The sequence below is a fragment of the Peromyscus eremicus genome, chromosome 18 (assembly GCF_949786415.1).
Source record: "Peromyscus eremicus chromosome 18, PerEre_H2_v1, whole genome shotgun sequence".
NCBI lineage: Eukaryota > Metazoa > Chordata > Mammalia > Rodentia > Cricetidae > Peromyscus > Peromyscus eremicus.
In genome coordinates, this window is record NC_081434.1 from 33,253,995 (window position 1) to 33,277,393 (window position 23,399).

The 23,399-nt window shown below is 43.5% G+C and overlaps 1 protein-coding gene across 1 annotated transcript in view; it reads right to left on the reverse strand.

The window, feature by feature from the left end:
* The window catches only part of Fgd6 (FYVE, RhoGEF and PH domain containing 6), a 117,156-nt gene that overhangs the window by 41,775 nt on the left and 51,982 nt on the right, over positions 1 to 23,399 (reverse strand). The window contains exons 4-8 of the mRNA XM_059245122.1: positions 15,703 to 15,770; positions 15,591 to 15,621; positions 6,789 to 6,940; positions 3,643 to 3,799; positions 1,012 to 1,099 (exon numbers count right to left, since the gene is read on the reverse strand). Coding sequence (XP_059101105.1) covers positions 1,012 to 1,099; positions 3,643 to 3,799; positions 6,789 to 6,940; positions 15,591 to 15,621; positions 15,703 to 15,770 — 496 coding nt within the window. The remainder of the gene's footprint in view (positions 1 to 1,011; positions 1,100 to 3,642; positions 3,800 to 6,788; positions 6,941 to 15,590; positions 15,622 to 15,702; positions 15,771 to 23,399) is intronic.

The following is a 23,399-nucleotide window of genomic DNA, read 5'->3' on the forward strand; positions in this document are numbered from 1 at the left end:
CGTCAAGGGAAATGGGCAAATGGGGCTTTCTGGGTTCACATACTCTTCTGCCAATCTTGGTTTAAGAGAACCTGACTAAGGACAGAGCATGCACACTATTTTTTCAAGGACCATAGTCATAGCCAAGTACCTCAAATTCTATTTACACCAAACCACACATATCCACTATTGAGCTGTGGTGGCATTTCAGTGTTCTTATCCACTTTGACACAAAGTGTAGTGTGATAATATATATACATTTCTCTCCCTCTCCTCAATACACTTAACAGTATGTATCGGATTGCATGTTTGGTACTGACATGATGCGTATTAGCTTTTATTAGGACGTCAAACCACTTCATCTTTATAAGCTTGTTATTTTGTCTATGAAAAAAAAATACCTTGTTGCTGTGTTACTTGTTAGTATGGTAAGTTTTAAAGAACCAGGGAACAAAAGTACTTGAGTACACGTACCTCGATCCAAATCATACCTCATATTCTCTTGTACACTGATCACAGAGGTCTAAAATCTTGCAAATGATGGTCAGAATACCCAAATAATAATAGTCAGGTTACTGTTACTATTGCTAAGAATAGCTAATAACAGAACTTACTGTGTCCAAAGAATTATTCTAAAGATCATGCCCACAATTTAGCTCATTAATCAATCCTTGTAACAACAGAGGAAAGTAATTAGAGTCGCCAGGAAAACGTAACAAGAGTGACTACAGACCCCGCTGCCCAAGTAGTTAAGAAAACGTCTCCTTGGGATTCATTATTGTTCAGGTCAAATGACACAGAATGTGGACCGATATGGAGAGAGAGGGTCAGAATGAAGGCACAACCTACATGAACGCCGGGAGGCGAGAGTGTCCCTAGGATGCTCAAAGAACTGAAGGCGGCTCAACTCCAGTGGCCGAGTTCACCTGCCATGCAGTGGTTAGTGGGGAGACGGGAGAGGCGTGCCTGGGAAAGGCAGTGCTCAGTCAGGGCGGTTAGGGTCAGCTGGCTGGTAAAGTTTGGAGGCCCCACCTGTCAGCAGCAGCCTGTACTGAGGGATCCTCTGAACTGGCTTCAGCAGGTAATGCTTCAGGGCCAGGCTGGCACATCGGGGGCTCATCTGAAGGGAAAGAGCATTCACAGTAAACCCACTGTCTTTTCAGCAGCCAAGAGCGCAGGTCGAAGCTCTTAGGGAGTCAAACTTGGAACAGCCAGCGACTCGGGACGGGAATTCAGAGACGCTTCCTTCTGTCAGACACGGTGGCTGTGCAGCAAGAGAGAGTGACTGGGGCCACCAAACCCACCTCTCCAGTCGCTCCCTGAAGCCACTGCTCCTAAGAGCACTGGGTCACAGCTTTCAGAGGGTGGTGCCCACAATTGACATCCCAACATGTCAGGGAACGTGTTCCAGGACAGTCCTAACTACAAACCCCAAGGAATCTAAAAGGGAATACATGGCCCCCAAAATAAGGAAGCAGATCTAAAACTACTGAGGCTCAGATTTGAGCAATAACCACAGCCCTGTAACAACAGTATAGAAGGGAGGGCTGTAGAAATTAAAACTAAGAGCGGCCTTGATAAGTGCCCCTCTCTCTCAGAATAACCAAGAGTGGAAAACATCTTCTTGGATGAGTAGTCCTACAAGACAGCCAAGTCAAAATGTATAAACCTGGCTGCTGCATAATGTTTTCTTTTTAGGGTGTGTGTGTGTGTGTGTGTATGTGTGTGTGTGTGTGTGTGTGTGTGTGTGTGTGTGTGTGTAGACTAGAACCCAGGCCTTTGCAAATGCCAAGCACATGTGCTGGTCCAGGGGCATATCCTGAGCCCTGGAACACTCAAACTTGTCATAAAGCCATGTGATTGTCCTTAACACCTTTTTCCTTAATATGTAAAATAGTGATCTCAGTCTCTTCCAGGGCAAGAGCTGACTGTCTGGCAGGACCAAAATGAGCATGTAAGTATGCCTTTGCACTGCTTTTTGACACAGCTCTCTCTAAGCAGCTCAGGTTGGTCCTGAACTCGCTATGTTCTTGTCTCAACCTTCTGCTTGTTTACAGGATATGCCACGATACCCAGCAGTGCCTCTTCTGATTTCCAGTGGTAGAGGAGAGGAAAGGAGGGAGGACTAACAATTTTTTTTTTAATTTGTCTGTTGTACAAATTAGTACAAGATAGAAACCAGCAACACTGTAATATTGTGGAAACTTTTCATTTCTCATTTTGTGTGGCTAGAATTACTGAGCATTTTAGTTTCAAAACAAAGAAACAAACACTAAAACACTGTAAACCAATGGATAGAGGAAAATTAAACTAACTGCAAACAAGAGTGCAATGCCACTGCTCAGGAAGCGGAGGCAGGGGGATGCGGGTCCATGGCCAGCCCTGACCGAGTAACAGACTTGAGGCAAGTCTGGGGAACAATGGACAATATCATTTCATCCCAATCAAATCAAGTGTACACCTCCAATCTTTCAGTCAAAACACAAAATTTTAGCTGACACATAAAATACAAAGTTTGAAACTTTGAGGCTAAAACTGTATCGACTTACTTAACGAACAAAAATCCTGTTTCTTTCCATTACTGTCTGTATGTGAAGGTGTCAGACAAATGAAAAAATTGTTGGGTAGAAATGAGAGATGTTCCCTTAGTACTCCAATTCATCAGAATAGGGGTGGGCAGGGCAGAAGGGAAGGACAAGTTAATGTTTAGTGGCTATGGAATCTCGATTTTGCAAGACTAAGTGTGTTTTGGAAGGATGGTTACACAATATTGTCCACACACTTCACACTACAGAGGTACAGACTTAAGATGGCTAAGATTATAAGTCTGTGGTGCGTACATTTTACCGCGGGCTTAAAAAAATAAGATAATTCATTTGTCTATTTATAACTTGTGTGTGTGTGACTTGCACACATGTGCACATGTGTGTAGGTATTGGATGCACACATGATACAGCATGCATGCTGAGGCCGGAGGACAACTTTCCAGACTGAGAGTCAGTCCTCTCATTCCACATGTGGGGTCTTGGGGACTGAACTCATGTGGTTAGGCTTGCCAGCAGGTACCTTCACCCTCAGAGTTATCTTGTTAGGCCTTGTTTTGTCTTTGAGACTGGGATTCCTATAGCCCGCGCTGGCCTGGAACTCACTACGTGGCTGAGGATGGCCTTGAACTCCTTATCTTCCTGCCTCAGCTTCCGAAGTGCTGGAGCCCAGGCATGAACCGCCATACCCAGCTGAGGAGACTTGAAAGTCAAGACCCTGAGGTCAGCCTGGCTACAGAGGGAAACCTTGTTTCAAACAAATTAACTAGCTGCCCAACTCTCACCAAAATACTGTTTACCAATCAAAACAGTACAACGTGCAGTAATAGATCTTCAGAGTCAAATCACGGACTGTTGGAGTTTTCACTGATTTGTTTGGTCAATTAATTTCTTCTATGATTTAGAAGAGATTATATTTTAACACATTTTTTTTTTTTCGGAGCTGAGGACCAAACCCAGGGCTTTGTGCTTGCTAGGCAAGCACTCTACCACTGAGCTAAATCCCCAACCCCATTTTAACACATTTTCATTCAGAAGTTTTCCATTGAATGACTATAAATGGTTAAGGCATAGAAAATGTAAAGAAAAAAAAAGTTCAATATTATACGGCAGCAAATACCTCGAATTCTCTAACAACCGCAGCAAATCCTGGATTTTTCCTGCACTGCTCATCCAGCAGAGCTATGTTCTTATCAAACTCTTTGATGTATGTGGAATACATTTTTAAATATGGCCCCTTCTTTACGAAGATGTCGGCAATCCTTTGTTGTTCGTTCCTGTGGACAGAGGGCGTACAAAACCATGAAAGCACGGCGAGGCCATCGGGTTATCCTTTTATTTTTCCTCTTCTTGAAAACATATCCTAGATGCCTGCGCTTCAGCACTGCCCCGCCATCAACACATCTTGTCCAGACTCTGCCGGCTCTGACTGCCCCCCCTTCCATTTCTGTCCTCTCTGTTCCATTCTTTAGAGCAGCAAGAGTCCCCCACCCTATAAAAGCATATCCTATTATGTAACTTCCAATGATGCCTTCTTTTCATTATTTATTTGTGTGTGTGTGTAAATGTATGTATGTTTGTGTGTACGTGTGTGTGTGTATGGATGTGTGGATGGATGGATGGATGGATGTAGATGGTATTACTAAGTTACCCAGACTGGTCTTGAACTCATGACTCTACTGCTTCAGTCTGTCTCCTGTTGTGATTACAGATGAGTGCCACTACCCCCAGCTCCAAGGACTTTCTTTCTGCACTTAGAATAAAAATAAATTTCATGCACACAAGGCCTACTACTCACTCCTTCCTGTCTGACCCAGGCCATGTTCTCTTCTCTTTTCCTGTTCTCAAAAGCTTCTGTATTTTCTCTGAATATACAGAGTCCATATCTCCACACACCCCCCACCCCCCACCCCACCCCACCCCACCCCCCGCAAGCGCGTGCGCCCTTGTAGCCTTTTCCTAATGGGTCCACATGCCTGGAAACAGGGAGCCCTTGGAGTTTCCCCATGTCCTATGTCAGCTCACATGCTCCACACTTTGGGGTGAGGGTGGCTGAAATCCGAACACCTTAAATGTGCTGGGCAAGCACTCTACTACTGGCTATTCCTAGCCCATGTTCCACTTTCTTATAGAACCGTCTTTGACAATGTAGTCTTCACTACGTAAACCAGCATGTTATCAGTCTCTGCAAATTAGAAGGTTTTTTTCCTCCTGATTTTTGTCTACTCTCCTGGCCCTTCTCCCCACTAAAATGTCTGTGCCATGAAAGCGAGACCTCTGTATATTTTGTGTACTATGATATGCTTGTCATATGTCGATTACCAACTAGCACAGTAGATATTCAAACCTTGGAAAATGAAATACTTGCTAGGCCTGGTGGCTCACACCTGTAATTCTAACACTTGGAAGGGTGAGACAGGATTGCTCTGAGTTCACGATCAGCCTATACTCTATAGTGGATCCCAAGCCAGGGCAGCTACAAAGAGAAGACACTTGAACTTATTTCAAAACATCAGATAACTAAGGAGGCAGGCATGCTGCTGCTGCCATGTGGGGCGGTGGTAACCAGAAGGACATGGATTCCTTGACCACAGCTCTAACTACCTTGCTTCTCATGGCTCTACCCCACCCCCACCCCCAGCAGGCAGTGGACAAATCAAGAGGCACCAGTGACCTCAGACCATGTCCTTCCTTGCGGAGCAGAATATGATCTATGTATGGCCTGGAGATCAAGGTGAAGAGTCAGTACTGGCTAAATGTGTCCTGTGAGCAGAAAACAAGCGTCACTGTGGGAGGGGGCACAGGGCCAAGGCTCTCCGGATCAACAAGGTGGCCTCTGCTTCCAAGTTTCCCTGGCAGAGAGATACTGTACACAGCTTAACTATCTCAGTGGCACCAAGTGTCATTCTAGGTCCTGACCTGGAGTTTCAAACTTCTGTTTTATAAAGAGTGGCCCCTAAGCCAGGCGGTGGTGGCACACGCCTTTAATCCCAGCACTCGGGAGGCAGAGCCAGGCGGATCTCTGTGAGTTCGAGGCCAGCCTGTGCTACCAAGTGAGTTCCAGGAAAGGCACAAAGCTACACAGAGAAACCCTGTCTCGAAGAAAAAAAAAACAAAAACAAAAACAAGAGTGGCCCCTATCTAGCTAGTCCCAGAATTGAAAATACTGTAATTTCTCTAACAGTGGGGGCCTTAAATTGGTCTTACTAAGACAAACATGTACACTTTGATCTACATATGGAGTATTTGGTGCTCTAACTGCCCTAATACAAATATATATTTGAGCCCAGGGCTTCTTGTATAGTAGACAAACCATTAAACTAAATCCCCAGGCCTCTTTTTATTTTAAAAATATTTATAGATTGACTCACTGATTGATGCTGAGGAGTGGGGCACAGATGTGAGGTCAGAGGACAATTGTGGGAATCAGTTGCCTCCTTTTACCATGCAGGTTCCAAGGGTCAAACCCAGCTCCGTGGTTAGGTGGCAAGCACCTTTACCCACTGATTCACCTTGCCAGCCTGTCTTTTACTTTCTGTTTTGAGACAGAGACTTGTTAAGTTGCTCATGCAACTCAATGAACTTGGGCTTGCAAGCGTCTGCTCCACCAGACCGGGTGAAAAGACTATGTTGATAGGAAATACCCTATTCAAAGACTTGAACTATTTTGTTAGCAACAAGTGAGACTTTTTCTCTTAGTGAAGAGTTGTCTCTTTCATTAGTTAGGTCTGGTTCTCAGGAATGCTTGATATCTGAACACAGACCATCTATAGGTCCAAAACTTGAAGAATAATTTAGTATAAGCAAAAATATTTAAACCTCTTTATATTACTTATACAAATATACCTATCATTAGGCTTTAAAGCCAATTCATGATTATACTAATATAAAATTCTGTAAAGAAAAAAAGATAAAATATGTACAGAATTATTTTGGTAGTGATAATTTATTTTCACTATTACCTTAACAAATTACAGCCTGGAATGAATCAGGAAGTAAAACCTTATCTCAATTAAAAAAAAAACAAAAAACAAAAAACACGGAAAAAAGCAAAAGCTAAGTCGGCTGAGCATGGGCCTGAGCAAGCATTATCCAGCGTGCTAAGGTATGGCTATCCAAAATATTCAATGTACAAATAACTGCCAAAAAAATTCAACATATCGTAGCAATTCTGCATAAGGGACACCACTCTCTCCCTGGCAGGGTCTCTGTGGATTCATCTAGTATTGTACGCTTTGGGGAAGCCTGACTCTGTCCACGGCTTACCAGCTCAGCAGTCTTTCCTCCAGTTCCTTCAGGAGATCCCGGTTGAGTTCGTACAGCTGAGGCAGGTAGTACAAGATCTGGTTCAGGATCCGGTCCTCAATCACGGGCTTCCCAAGTTGCCTGGATGCATGGGCTACCGCATCCCGGAAATCCTAGGACAGCCAGGAGGAGGAAAGTCACTATACATACTCGTAACTAGATCGAAAGCTTTGGGCCTAGGCATCCTCTTCCCTACGATGATCTAAATCACAAAACTAACGAAACCCCAGGGCTAGGCTGCTGTCAGGGAAGTCTAAGAGACTCCCAAAACTAGAAGAGCTATTGCTATTACCTTAGGCTGCCTCCCAGAACTTGAAGTTAAGACCCTACTGCTGAAGACACCACACATTTGGACACAGAACTTGGAGGAATCACGCTGGAACTGATCTGGAAGCTTCCTCCCTGAAGACTAGCTCTCATACTATCTGCAAGTGCTATGCAAACTGCCAAGGGAGAACACCAAGCATTAGTCTTATCCAGACGTAGAGACTACAAACTGTAACAATGACAGGCTGGACAAGACAGCCCCGGGGCACAATAGCGGCACTGTTGTTATCTTGGGGGTAACCAACACTGTCTAACAGGAGGGAATTCACACCTGGGAGTGTGTAAACCTAGCCACCTACCTGTGGCTGGAGAGGCCATAGACCCTAGAGAAGAACCTACTGTTGCCATTTTTCTAAACTGCGATGTCTATTTTTGGTTGTCAACTTGTCAACATCGGAAATTAACTAAAAATCCAAAGATAGAGGGCACACTAGTAAGTGACTTTTGCTTGATTTGAAATAGGAAGATCTACTTCTAATCTGGATCTTGAAGAAGGAAGACACAACTTTAATCTGGGCCACACCTTCTGGAAGCATACAAAGACATGGAAAAAGGAAGCTTTTGCTCTGCCTGTTTGTCCTCCACCTTGCCTGAAAGTCCATCCCTTCACTGGCATTACAACCTGCTTCTTCAAGATTCCCACATCTACTGAAGATCAGCTGAGCTGTCCAGCCTTGTGAACTGAGCAACTTCTGGATTCTTGAACTTTCCGTTCACAGCCATTGCTGGAGACACTTGCTAATCAGGATTCTAGATCTAAACCATTGCTTTTGGCTTATTGTGTTCCTTGGGCTAGCCTTGGCTTCTTCATTTGTTAAATAGGTACAATTGTTACATCATTAGCATTAGCACAGTACTAGTAATAAAGTCTAACTGGATGTTGCACATAAAACTTTCTGCAATACATCTGGTACAGAGCCAACACAGCACTCTAGGTCTTAATGCTCCTCTCCCTTGAGCCATCTCCCAGGAAGCTCACCATTTACACTTTAGAAACACATGGTATAGTCTTCATCTTCTGTTCTCTCTAGACTACTAGGGCTGTGTTTTAATGTAGGTCACCACCACCACCACCACCACCACACCCTAGTACTGCAGAGGAGGAGGAAAGGGTGGGGGAGGAGATAAGTACTGGCCTAGACTTCATTGTCCTCTGAGGGTGGGATCTAAGTTAAACAATAGTGCAATCTCCCAGCTGTCCAAGGCTCCAAAGCAAAGGCCGTTCCTCCTCCTGACCGCTCGGTTACAAACCTAAGGCCGAAGCAGAAGAAGCTCACTAGGCGTTCTCTTTACTTGCAACTATCCTCCCGTCATGGATCTGCTAGGCAAATCAAATGGAAAGGGAGAGCATCTCCTCTGTTGAGTCCTTCAACACCTGTCCCTAAAGTACAAGTTAATCAAGAGTATTTCTTCCTTCTCAGTGCAGGTGGGGGAACAAAAACAAACACAAAACTCAGAAGCCCTCACACATAGCCTGGAAGAACAGAAAGGTTTCCTGCCCAAAAGCACAGCTGTTTCTTCGAAGAGCTGGGAATTCAGTCCCCTGCCTTCTGAATGCACCGAGCTATAGTCCCAACTCTCTTCCATGTTTTCTTTGTTTGTTTTGAGACAGCCTTGCTGAGACCAGGCTGACCTCGGGAATTCATAATCCTCCTGCCTCAAACTCTGAACTGGGATTACAGACTTGCCATACAGCCTCAAAGCTGCTATGCAGCCAAGGACTGCTTCGAATTTCTGAGCCTCCTGCCTCTGCCTCAAGTGCTGAATAACAGGCCTGTACTGACTACCACACCCAGTTTATTAGGTGCTAAGGATTGAACCCAGGGCTTCCTGAATGCTAGGCAAGAACTCTACAACAGAGCTGCATGCCCAGCCACCTCACTTTCTTAACAAAAGCTAAAACCTTTTTTTTTTTTTTTTTTTTTGATGCAGAACTGGATCATTTTTATTACCCGAGTAGTCACATCAATCTAAAGGGGCACCTTATCTACACTAGCAACTGAAGAAACAACTTGTATAACTAATTAGTAGAATATACAAGAATTTAGCTTGCAAATGCTCCCCTTTAGAAAACCACACAAGCATCCCAGAAATCAAACTGAGAGCAGCCAGATTCCATCCCTGACAGCTTGCCTCAATCAGCCCTGGCATTCGCTAGGAGAAAAATGCAGCCACTTACTACTTCTGGAAGTCATTAGCTTGTCTGCCATCAAGGAACGCTATGGAACACGTTCGTGAATCCCATCCCAGACTGTGAAGATGTTCAAAGCTCAGCAGGTAAACAGCTACACGTTCTTCTTCTACCGGGTTAGTGATTATAATAATTCCAATGCAAGAGCTCCTGCTCAGGAAAGCAGTAAGCGTGCTCCCTTCTTCTTGCAAAATTAAGTGATGACTATGCTGGTCTCTTGGCAGCAGAATAACTTTTGTTTTCCCACTGGAAGGTATTTCCTCACCACGACAGTGACAGTGGGTGATTGCTGCTAAGTAACTTCCGAGCCAGAATGACACAGCTTCTTTCTGCCAGACTTTGCATTCCCTGTCTTCCACCTCGGCCGGAAGGGGAACTTGTTTATTTAAGACACATTTAACAAAGACTAGCCAAATCCAAAGTGGGCCGACCAGTGACATGGAGGCCCCGGTCACACACCTGGCAAGGCTTGATTTTTTTTTTTTTTTTTCTGAGACTGCTGGATACTTGGAACAGCTTTAGACGAACTGAAGCCCAATGATAGCGTTTTGAAAATTATGGTAGGAGCTCTAAATGAAACACAAAGTTTATTTTGTACTTCAAAGAGAGCCAAAGAAAACCAGGTATGGCGGCATATGCACCTGTGTAAACCCAGCACTTGTGGGGAATGGCCAAGGCAGGAGGATTGCTGTGTGTCTGAGGATATATAGAGCTACACAGCATGACCCCGTCTCAAAAAGGAACAACACTTAATAAAGATTTTAAGAACTTCAAGGGTTTGAATCTCTGAGACCCGCAGTTTTATGTTCTAAGCAGGCCTTTGATGGTGGTTCTCTTCTTTACCACAGTGGGCCAGCTTCCTTACACAACAGATCTTTACCAAGAACCTCCCACCCCAGTGTCTGGCCCTGTTCCTCACCTTGCACCAGCTCCCAAGTAGTAGCAGATCACCCCTCCCCCACTCGCCCCTTCTTTTCTTCTTGGGAATCTTCTACCCCCTGAATCTCACTTTGCTCCTTGGCTATGAACTCTGCACTTGGAGTTTAATTCCAGTCTCTTGGCCACTGCAAAATCCCTTCAACAGCACTGGCACTGAACAGGGTCTATCTCACTGTATGTTAAAATAAGTAATGAATTTAAAAAAAAAAAAAAACAAAAAACCCAGTATGGTGGTTCATGTGTCTGATCCCAGCACTTGAGAGGCAGGTGGACCTCTGAGTATGAGACCATCCTGGTGAATGTAGTGAGCTCCATGACAGCCAGAGCTACATTATAGAAAGATCCTGTCTCAAAAGACAAAAAATTCTTTTAATTATTAATAATCATTTTTACCTGGGACTATCCAGGTCTCTTGAGAGCTTTTTGAACACACAGTGTTCCCAGCTGGGAACACAGCGCAGAACATGTGCTCAGCACACACGGAGTTCTCTAGGTTAAATCCCCAACAGCCAGCTCCAAAAAGGGCATCCCTCCCTCCAGTCTCAGACAACGAATGCCAGAGCTCCCCCATGTAACCTACCAGCCAGGGTAACAGCCTCCCAGAGCTCCGCCATGTAACCTACCAGCCAGGGTAACAGCCTCCACACAGCATGGCAGCCTCTAGGCTAAAACAACAAATGCCAGAGCTCCGCCATGTAACCTACCAGCCAAACTAACAGCCCCCACACAGCACAGCGGGCCCCCCCCCACAGCACGGGTGGCCTCCAGTCTATTCCTTTCACTTCCTTGGCTCCATCCCCAAAAGCAATGCACTCTGACCTCAGAGCCAGATGCAACCAGTTCCACAGGAACTACAGATAATCTGAAACTTCCAGCTCCTCCTGAACCTCAGCCACTGCCAAAGTGGTACTATGGGAGGGAGGGTGCGACTTTTTTTTTTTTTTTTAAGTAATAAAGATGATTACAACATGTGCCCGGTTATTTTTCTAAATATCAACAGCCAGGATAATTTGGGAAAATGTGACGATCTGTAAGAGCCACAAAACTATTTTGGGCGGAAGCATCTAAATTCACCAAAACTCCCTTTAACTACACCAATGCAGACCCAAGTGAGCAGCCAAGTGATGCTTCCGCAATGAGACCCAGAGCTTATTCCCTCCAGCTTCCGGTAACAAGCCCGGCCGTGTAGCTCAGTGGAAGAGCACTAGTTTAGACTGTGTGAGGCCCAGGGTTTGAAAACCAGCACTGGAAAGGAGAACAGGGTGAGGAGACAGAGACTGCACAATTACATTGGGGGGCGGAAGATGGGGTAGAGTGTTCGGCAAACTGCAGGTATTACTGAAATCAAATACACACAACACGAATTCTAATAAAACCCTACCAAAGGGTCTGTATGCAAAGTCAAATCACCTACGATGACATTCACTAAATGCATGTTCAAGTTGGAATTTTAGAGATCTAAATAAAGCACATCACAATATTAGTCTTACTACCATTTCCCCCAACAGCCCCTAGTAAGAACCAGAATAACTCCAGCTCTTTACAATAGGAAATGTCCTCACTCAGCCCACTGTGATCACTTGGGGGGACCTAAGCAAAAATCAATGCAAATGAGATGATCTTCTCGGAACATCTGGGGCACTGAAGCTCTAACAGATGGCCTTGTCTAGAGAGTCAAACTTTTATCTCCAGCACCAGAGGGGAGTGTGGGACTTAATTACCAGCTGTCCTAGGCAGCACGCTTGGCCTTGAGGCATTGTTTAACCACTATCGTGAACCCGGGAATTACAAAGCACACATGGACACAGGACAGACAGGGAGCTCACAGTCAGTACAAATCACTTAGAGAAAAGCGAGGCAGCTGCAGTGGTCAAAGGCTTGTAATAAACATGCAAAAAGAAGAGAGAGATCGTGAAGTAAAAGCAACGGGGGAGTCCCCATCTCAACCATGTCACTTCGGTTTGGGCTCCTTTGCTGAGGCAGAGTCTTGTTATATAACCCAGAACGGCCTTAAAGTCATGCCTCAGCCTCCCCAGTGCCGGGGAGTATGGGGGTGTACTGTCATGCTTTGCTGACTTGGTTTTTAAAATGAAAATATTTTTCCAGGTGAAATGATCCCTCCTTTTCTGTATGCACAAGTCAGGTTGTGAATAACCATCAATGCATTCAATGCAAAACGCATTTGAAACCAACTGTTTATAGCATGTTTCCAACCCGCTTTAATAACATTAATATGTAATGCTCACAAAAAAAAAAAAAAACTAAGTAACAAGATCCAGCTTCATTTTCATCTTTCTAAGATGAAAAACTAGAGTTTCTCTGGTTTCCTAGGCAGCTGAAAAAAATTATGTAAGCAACAAATATGCCCAAGGATACACTACATCCTACAGACACACTATAAATAGTAATGGTTAGGACTGCAAGCAAACATTTTAAATTTTTACACCAAGAACTCACATGGACCAGACTTCAAAGTCTGGCTTTGACATTTAGTAGCTGGCTACTTTCTTCATTTAAAACAAACAAAAGAAAAAAAACTATTTTTAGGGATGTTATAAGGCCAAATATAAATAATTTGTATAACATAGTTATATAATATACTAAAAGGTACATAAAGAACACTCATTAAAAGGTCGTTTACTTAAAAAGATTTGGCAATTAAAAAAAAAATCACATGAACATCACTTAGTACTACCCACAAGCCTTTGGGAGCTGAGAAGCAGAGATCTGAAACAGCGTCACAGAGAGGAGACACCAACCCAAGGTGGTGAAGACAGAAGCCAGATAAATGTGCTCTTAATTAAAGTCTTAACAGGAACGGAACTGCTCAAAAATGAAGGTAGTAGCCGTGTTAACAGGAGCTAAAGAGAGGTCAACACAACTGGGAATTAAAAAGTCCACATGACTCACAGGACTCAGGGAAAGAATGACGATTTTAAGATGGGAAAAAACTGAGAACTGGGGAAATCTATTCATTTTATGATGCACTTATAAAACTAAATGAAGCTGGGTGGTGGTGATGCACACTTTTAATCCCGGCACTCAAGAGGCAGAGGCTGGCAGATCTCTGAGTTCAAGGCCAGCCTGGTCTACAGAGTGAGTTCCAATACAGCCAGTGCTACACAGAGAAACCCTGTCTCAAATAAACAAAAAACAAACAACGACACAACAACAAAAAACCAAACTAAAACAAAAAAAACCCATTCTTTTTTTTTTTTTTTTTTTGGTTTTTCGAGACAGGGTTTCTCTGTGTAGCTTTGCGCCTTTCCTGGAACTCACATGGTAGTCCAGGCTGGCCTCGAACTCACAGAGATCCGCCTGGCTCTGCCTCCCGAGTGCTGGGATTAAAGGCGTGCGCCACCACCGCCCGGCCAAAAAAAACCCATTCTATTTGGTATTAGATATCAGTATCTCCAAGTGGCCTTGGATCTAGCTTCCTAGGTTTATTGAGAGTCTAGGTGCTGGTTAGTTTCTGTTGTCAACTACATAATCTAGAGTCCCCTGGAACAAAGAAATCTTAATTAAGGCACTGCCTGATCAGTTGGCCTGTGGCCATGTCCATGAGAAACTATCTTGACAGATGACTGACTGAAGATGGCACAGCCCACTATGGGCAGCACCATCCCTAGGCAGATGGGTGTGGGCTATAGAGGAAAGCTAGCTGAACATGAGCTAGATTGTGTGTGAGCCAATGAACAGTTCCTCCACGGGTCCTACCTGGAGATCCTGCCCTGACTTTCCTCAACAATGAATTTGTAAACTGGGAGCATAAGCCGAAGAAACCCTTTCCTCCCCATCTTGCTTTTGGTCACAGTGTTTTATCACAACAACAGAACAAAACTAGAATATTCTATCAGACTGCTGTTCAGTGTGGTGGCTCAAAACTGTAATTGGCAGTCTGGAGTCTGAGGCAGGTGGATCACTACACCTTTGAGGCAGGGATGGGCTAAAGTGAGACTCTATTTTAACAGAGAAGGAGGGAAAAGGACAGATGGCAAACAAGGGTAAGAGTAGGAGAAGAGGAGGGCTAGAAGGACAGTGGGAGAGGAGACAGAGGGAGGGGGAGAGACAGAGACAGGCACAGACTATCAAGTTCTCAAGGGAAGGTGTGTCTTTAGCTAGAACTATTGGACTTGAGCACTTAGCGACACACATGAGGGATGTTTGCAGCTGTTTTCTTTTTTAACTTTTTGGGGGCCCATCATTCAGCTCCCAAATAAACACATGGAGATTTATCCTTACTTATAAATGCCCGGCCCTAGCTTGGCTTGTTTCTAGCCAGCTTTGTTAACTTAAATTATCTCATCTACCTTTTCCCTCTGGGCTTTTACCTTTCTCTCACTTCTGTAAATCTTACTCTTACTCTGTGGCTTGCTGTGTAGCTGGGTGGTTAGCTGGTCCCTGGAGTCCTCCTCTCCTCCTTTTCTCATTCCTCCCTTCTTTTCTTTTTCTCCTTTTATTTATTCTCCCTGCCTGGAAGCCCCATCTATCGGCCGTTCAGCTCTTTATCAGACCAATCAGGTGTTTTAGACAGGCAAAGTAGCACAGCTTGACAGAGTTACACAGATACAACAAAAAGAGTGCAACAAATCTGTACATCATTAAACAAATATTCCACAACATAAACAAATATAACACGTCTTAAACTAATATTCCACAACAGATGTTTGGGGTATCTTGCCAAAATATAATCAAAACGGAGTAACACTAACAGCCCTTTAACTTCCAGTGCACATGGAATCTTGTAAAAACTTGCAAGGACAGAAGTGTGCAAAAGAAAAGATGAGTATGTGGTTGGATACATACAGTTGTTTCCTGACAGGTCCACTCAGGCTGACAATTATAAACAAGTTAGCTATGGCTGTCTCGAGTGTCTCGGGTTCTGGGAACTATTTAGATTAGAGAAGAAATGCCCCTAAAAGACACATCATCGTTATGGGTGCTGGGGATGTAGTTTGTGGAAAAAAAGGGAGAGAGAAGAGGAGGGGGAGGAAAACCAGGAAGAGGAATCAGGGCAAGAGGAGGAAAAAGGAAGAAGAAGCAGCATCAGCAGCTGTCACAGCTCATTCATTATGAAGATGTATTTTCAGAAATCATCTAGTTATGTCTGGATGTAAAATCCCTATTGTATACATAAAAGTCATAAGTAGATAAGTATATAAAACTCATAATAAAATTTAAAATATAACCAAGCACTAGAGAGCACATGGGTATAATTTGTTAGCTGTGCTAAGAACCTTTAGGGTAGGAAAAGGACAGAACCCGGGATAATCTCAGATTTGAGAAACATATTTGTAGATACTTACAATATGCAAAAGTTTTAACACATCCACAAACCTGTAAAAAAAAAAGCAATAAGAAATTTTTAATAAGCCAACTGGGAAGAAGAGTCTTCTGAACTGTTAAGTTGGTACCTACACTTTCTCAGAGCTCATGATCTCCTTGGCAATGTGATGGACTTTGCTTTTCATCCCAGTATCTTCATCCTGAAGATAAAGAGTGCATTGAGGAAGCATGAATTCATAAACATGGGATCAGCTATGATATGAGCTGGTTAGACATGCATTTTCATCCTGGTCCTTAGGTTTTTCTGAAAGCACACAATTCACACTACACAATACCCAAAGGCAAACATGGGTTAAATTAAATAAGATGACACACCATGACAGAGAAAAATCACAGGAGCTGATAGAAATCAGGAATTGATTGGGGGACAGGCGCCTTTAATCTTAGCACTGGAGATTTAGGCCAGCTTGGTCTACACAGTGAGTTCCAGACCAGCCAGGGCTACATATTGAGAGCCCCCATCATCAATCAATCAATCAATCAATCAATCAGACAGCACAAACAGTTTAACATGGAAATGTCATATCCTATGAAGAAAACACCTAGGCATATCACAAGAAACCCAGGGAAGATGGAGGGTTCTAGGCCAACTTTGACAACACTACAAGACTGAATTAAAAAATAAATAAAAATAAAAGTACTCTTGATAATGCATGAAGATGTGTTATGAAGAACTATTAATGGGTTGTGTAAGTCAAATCACTGTCATTCTACAAGTACAGTTAATCAGGGCTTGTCATGACAGTATATATCTGGCATCATCCCAAGGACATCTTTTCATTATTTCTCTGTGTGAACATTACATGCCCCAGCGAGGACACAAACTGCCCATGTCTAGGAGAAAAATGAAGATGACTTGGAAAGCGCTTTTGACATTTAGGTGAGTTTGCTGTTGTTTGCAGGGGACAGACAGAAGAAATTTCTCTTTCTATTCTCTGAAAGATCTGAAAACACGGTTCCTTCATGAAGAGGAATAAACAGTAAATAAGGAACAAGCAATGAAAACATTTCCTTGAGATGAAATGACAGCTGGAACCAGGCTGGGGATATAACTTAGCAGTACAAGTTTGCTCAGCATACCCAGGGCCTTAACCCTCGAGCAGAGCACACATGTACGTGCTCATGAACGAACACACACACACACACACACACACACACACACACACACACACAAATAAATTAAAATTAAAGAGTGATTTCCACGACTATGAAAAGGGAGAAGCTCCGATGCTTCTGTAGAAAAGCATCAGGCCCCATTTCGTCAAGTTTCTTTTTTTTTTTTTTTTTTCCCATTCTTGTTGCTTTGTTGTTTGCCTTCTTTCCAACATTGGCAGCACCAAGACAGTTACTTTGTGCCGCCTCAAGAACTAGTGGGCAAGGCAATGCATAAAAAGTCACCATGGCAATCCGCTAGCCATTCATTAACAGAATGCCACTGGGGCCGGGTGGGGGATGTGTTCCGCAGTGGCTCTCAGAAGCAGCCTTCTCTCCACTGAAAAGGTGCACCATCCCAGCGGATCCACTCTGCACTGCGACACTGCAGAGGATTATCTTCGTCCTTCATTTTTTAAAATTTTCTGTGGTGCTGGATATCAAATAAAAAGGGCCTTCAGCATGCTAGGCAAGTGCTCTACCAATGAACTACACTCAAGCCCTTTCTTAGTCCTTAAATTGGTTTTCATAGGGCTCCAGAATTTCCATGTCAAAACAAAGATATAAAATAAATGCAGTTTTAAAAGGAGTCAACTCTCTGGGAGTACGCATTTTAATGATAGCTAAAATGTGTGGCTGCTTGTGTTCTGTACATACTTTAGAGTCCTCTTATCGACTTAGCTAAGCATAGCCCCATGAGTCAAGTGGGTAATAATGCTTAAATTTTCGTTTCAATTTGTTTTGTTTCATTTTGAGACCGGGCTTTGCAGTAGCCCAAGCTGGCCTCGACTCACACTCTTCCTAGTTCAGCCTCCTGAGTTCGGGGATATAGGCACAATCACACCTCCAAAAGTTTATATATTTTGTTCTAAATGTGCTTCAATAGGTTTAGATTCTGAATTTTGTTTGTTTGCTCCAGTGCTAAGGACTGATCTAAGAGATGTGCACATGCTAGATAAGAGCTCTACCAGGGAGTTTACATACTCAGCCCCCAGGAATCCAGACATATATTTATTGACTTCCTCATTTATTTTAATGTGTATGTGTGAGTGTGTGTGCACCAAGCACATGTAGGAGCCACTGGAGGCCAGAAAATGGCACTGGATCCCCTGGAACTGGAGTCCAGAGACAGCTGTGAGCTGCCATGTGGGCGCGTGGAACTGAACCAGTGTCCACACAAGAGCAGTAAGTAAGCACTCCTAACCACTGAGCCACCTCTCCAGCTCCTGGAAATTCTTTTTAAATTGTAGTCATGTCTGTGCTCATGTAAGTTAGAAATACAGGGGAGATCTTTGTTTTTATGTTCATTTTAAAAACTGCTTTTGAGAACCTTAGATCACAAATAGTAGTTGATGAATACGTTCAGATACAGCAAATATATACACGAAGAACAGAAGACTCACTGACTACAGAGACTGAAAGTTGGGGTGGGGGGTATGCTCAAGAGAAGAGGCTTGCCCAGCATGCTTGAGGTCCTCCTGGGTTTGATCCTCAGCAATACACCTAAAAATGGAGTGAAGTGAAAAGAAAATCCAGCTAAAAAGTATTGTATCACTGTATCACAGGACAGCGAGATGATGTCATTAGTAAAGTGCTTACTATGAGCATATGCAAGCTTGAAGATAGTTAAAAAAAAAAAAAAAAAAAGGGTGCGGCACTGGGCACCTGTGACCCGAGCATGCGTGGAGACAAGAGGAGCCCTGAGTTTGCTGTCCAACTGTCTAGCTGGAATACTGAGCACAAAGCAGCTTCAGGGAAAGACCATTCCCCCAAACAGGAGAAGAGCAATTAAGAAAGACATCACATCTAAGCCCGGCGGTGGTAGCGCACGCCTTTAATCCCAGCACTCGGGAGGCAGAGCCAGGCGAATCTCTGTGAGTTCAAGGCCAGCCTGGTCTACAGAGTGAGTTCCAGGACAGGCACCAAAACTACACAGAGAAACCTAGTCTCAAAAAACCAAAAAAAAAAAAAAAAAAAAAAAGACATCTGACATCTTGGGACTCCATAGACAAATACATATATGTACACACAGAAAGAAACACACACACACACACACACACACACACACACACACAAAAATGTATAAAATTAAAATTTATGGTATTAAATAGTACATCATTTATAACTTCTGGTAGTAACCCTAACCCATTTCCCCAACATTGACTGCTAAACACACACCCAATATAATTAATTACTTTCCTATCAAGACATGACAAATCCAAACATTCTACAATATTTACATTAAATATTCTTTTTGTGAAATTTAACACTAACCACTAATTTCTTTTTTTTTCTTTTTGAGACAGAGACTCATGCACTCAGGCTGGACTCAAATCTGTTGTATGGCAGACTGGACGTAAACTCCTGGTCCTCTTGCCTGTACTTCCTGAGGGCTGGGACTGCAGACGGGTGTCACGGCAACCACTCCTCTTGCGGTTTGCCTGTACCTGTCCCTTCCGTGGTTTCTTTTATTGCAGAAAAGTTTGCATGCAATACCAAGAAACCCTTCTACTGATATAGACTGTCCGCCAAAAATATTCAGAGAAGGCAATAACCCAACTATTTACGGAAAGAATCTTCAAGTGGCAAATGTAAGGGCAGTTTTGCCTGTCAAAACACTTGAGAAGAGGGCACCTCAACTGAGAAACTGCCTCTAAGCCTGTGATATTACCTGTGGAGCATTCCCTTGATTGCTAATATATGTACAAGAGCTCAGCCCACGGCGGGCAGTACTCTCTCCTTGGACAGGTAATCCTGGGCAGCAGAGGATAGCTGAAGGTGAGCCTGGAATGGAGCCAGTGAGCAGCATGCCCTTGTGGTCTCTGCTTCAGTTCCGGCCTCCAGGTTCCTACCTTGACTACCAGAGCTTTGGCTTCCCTCAATGATGGACCGTATCCTGGAAGCCAAAGAAACCCTTTCCCGTCCCACGTTGCTTTTGGCTATGCTATCTATCCCAGTAACAGAAACCAAACCAAGACGACTGACTACTAACTCAGAGTACTTGAAAATGCAGTCTAATTCGCATGTTTCTCCTTTTCCTCCGCTCTCCATTTCCATTGCTAACGGGGTTTGTCTTCTGCCCCCACTAACATCCACTTTTCTAAAGCGGGTTCTTGAATGGTTAAGACTAACGCGTGCGTAAGTTTTGTTCAACTCAACTCCAACCACTCGCTTTCTACCACATTTTTTAAACAGCAGGATAGAGACATGGCTAACACCCTTCAGGAGACACAGTCTGACCTTGCAGACCAGATCTCAGTCATGCACTAATGGGAGGGGAATGCATATGTGTTTGCACACATGCACCCATGAATAACCGATATTCTGAATACTTACCAAATCAATGCTTTTCTAATTACATTATGCATTTCTCCTTATGCCTGTTACTATAAGGTTAATGCTAATGAAGTACAGTATATAGTTTTACAATTAGGAATTCACTAAAGGCCTAGGAGTATAGTACAGTGATGCATAGAAAGTTTGATACCCTACATTTGATCCCTGGCACTATTCCCACCCCCACAACCCCCCACCCCACATATATAAACCTCCAAATCAAGAAGGTGTGGACTAGAGAGATGGCTCAGCAGTAAAAAGCACTTGCTGGCCAGGTACAGTGGTGCACACCTTTAATCCCAGCAGGTAGGAGGCAGGGACAGTCAGATCTCTGTGAGTTTGTGATCAGCCTAGTCTCCATAAAGAGTTCCGGATCAGCCAGGGCTACACAGAAAGACCCAGTCTGAGGCGAACAAACCATACTTGCTGTTCCTGTACAGAATCGGGGTTTAATTCCCAGTACCCACATGGCAGCCCACAACCAGTGTAAGACCGTTTCCAGGAGATCCAGTGTCCTTGCTGTTTTCACAGGCATCAGGCAAAACACTCAGACATGTAAAACAAAGCTTTCTTTTCAGGTATAATTATTTTGGCATTTGCCTTATTTCCTTTCCTCCTCTTAGCATTGGGGCTCTAGTCTCTGCTGAGAGCCTTGTTCTACTGAGCCTGAATCAGCCAGAACCCATGTAGAGCGGGACCCTCCATATTGGGCAGATACACCATCCCTAGGCAGACAGCATGCTTCTACTACAGCGAATGACAAAATTACAGACTAGAAAACTTGTTTATACATCATAATTCTGAAAAAGGAGTAGTATCCATAATACACACACACACACACACACACACACACACACACACACACACACACACCCCTCTCTGATAACCATGGGGCTCATCAGTTAAAAAGCACTTGTTGTTCTTGAAGAAGACCCAGGTTCAGTTCCCAGCACCTACATAGTGGCTCACAGCCATCCATAACTACATTTCCAAGTGATCTAATGACCTCTTCCAGTACCAGGCATGTATGTGGTACACAGAAATACACATAAAATAAAAACACTTTTAAAAAAAAAACCTCTGCTAACTCAAACAACTCAGAAATGAGAACAGATGTGAGCAGACATTTCACCAGCAAACGTAAGAATAGCCAGCAAGTATAGGGAAGTGTTTTGACATAGTTCTCTTAAAACTACAATGAGATAAGACCTCACACCCACAGAACAGCTATAACTCAAACCATCAATCAAGGCAGGCATAGTGGCACAAAGTTGTAAGGTAGGAGGATCAGGAAGTGGAGGCCAGCCAGGCTACACAGTGAGATCCTATCCCAAAACAAACGAACAAAATGCAGGAAGTTGAGGGAGAACGGTCTCGAACTGTAAGCCATCCTAGACTATCTACTGAGACACTGTCTAGAAATACAAAACCAAGTAGGCTTTGGCGAGATGTGGAGATACCGGGCCTTGTACACACTGCAGGTGGGCATGGGAGCCCTTATGACGGGGGTTTCTATAGTTACCTAATATCATGGAGATAAAATTTATATCTCTTTCTTTTAAATGTTTTAAATTCCATTATCATGGAGATAAAATTTATATCTCTTTCTTTTAAATGTTTTAAATTTCATTCTCTCTCTCTCTCTCTCTCTCTCTCTCTGCATGTGTGTATGTGTGTGTGTGTGTGTGTGTGTGTGTGTGTGTGTGTGAACATGAAGGTCAGAGGTCAGCCAGCGGAGCTGACTCTCTCCTTCTACCATATAGGTCTCCTATATTAATTTCAGGTCATGGAGTCTGGCAGCTTGGTGGCAAGCATCTCTACCCACTGGGCCATCTCACCAGCCCATACTTCTTCTCCTAGTATCGTGAGCTTGTTCCCAAGAGGAAGGAGTCAGTGGCATCTTCATGCCATCCTTCTACAACATGGAGCTACTATCTGACCTCGCTGACATTTGATAGCAAAGTCAGTATAAGAAAGAGCTCCGCTGCAGCCAATCCACTGCTCTCAAGCTGGGTTGACGCTACTGGCCACCAGAATCAGAAGGACAGCTTACAGTTCAGAGTCCCAGGTAACTGTTTCAAAACTTTAAAACCATGGATCAGGGATGGAGTGTGAGCATTTGAAGAAGGAATTTAAAAAATAGCCCAGACATGATAAATTTAATTCACTAGTTATATACATCTCGATTGGCTTTGAAAATTATAAATTTATAAACTCAAGTTCCAGTTGCTTTTGGGATACTATCTTACAAGGACTCTAACGTACAGTATGGCTCATTAAGGAAGGATATGGCTCAGTTGCCTTTAGCCTACTGGTTATGGGTGAGATAGGACCTCTGTTGGTCTTTTCTGTGTCGAACACACAGATTGCAAGTCCAGTGCCACTTTGAGATCTTTGGCAGCAGTTAACTGTGCAGCTCACACACGAGTGAGCCTGTATGATAATGAGTATTCAGAGACGGGTAATACCTGGGGGGCGCTCACCAACCTAAGACAGAGCACCTGTGGGGCCTGGACAGGCATCTCCATGATGGGTAAAGTGACCTGTTGATGTCCCACACAACCCAAGTCAGAAGTTCATTTTTTAATAAAAGGGGGACCTGTAGGTCCCTGGCCCCCATTTTGGGTAACTGTTGCCTTGCTTGCGGACCTTGACCTTGATATCCTCCCTATGCTAATTCCCTGCCAGGTTCCACCCTCCTGAATGCTTAAGGGAAGTTCCTTGTCTGTGTATCCTGAATAATGGGCGTTAACAGCTTAGATGCAAGATTGTAAAACATCAGTAGCGAACTTCTGCCCTCTGGGGTTCTCCCATTGTGCTGTAAACCTATATTTAAGACCTCCTCCTTCCTTCAATAAATGACATCCGGCATTTAAAATTAAATATATATATAAAATATAATTGAATGAATACTGCGAATGTAATCTATGAATACCACAAATGTGATTAATATCATGAGTGTAACTAATGAATGTCATGAGTGTAATTTAAAAAATAAAAAAAAAAGCCCAGAAAAGGACAAGCAAATATAAGCACAGCACAAACATATGTGTGTGTGTATGTATGAATATATATATATATATATGTATGTATGTAGAAATACCATAATGAAACCCATTATTTTATATAACTAGAATTTATTAAAAAGAAGTAGCCACAATCTTCAAGAAGTGAGCAAAGGGAATAATCAACCCACAACAGACTCTCACAACTCTGACCCTGCTGGGCATCTAAGGAGACCACACTGAGGCAGAACATGGAATCAGGAAGGCTTCCCACAG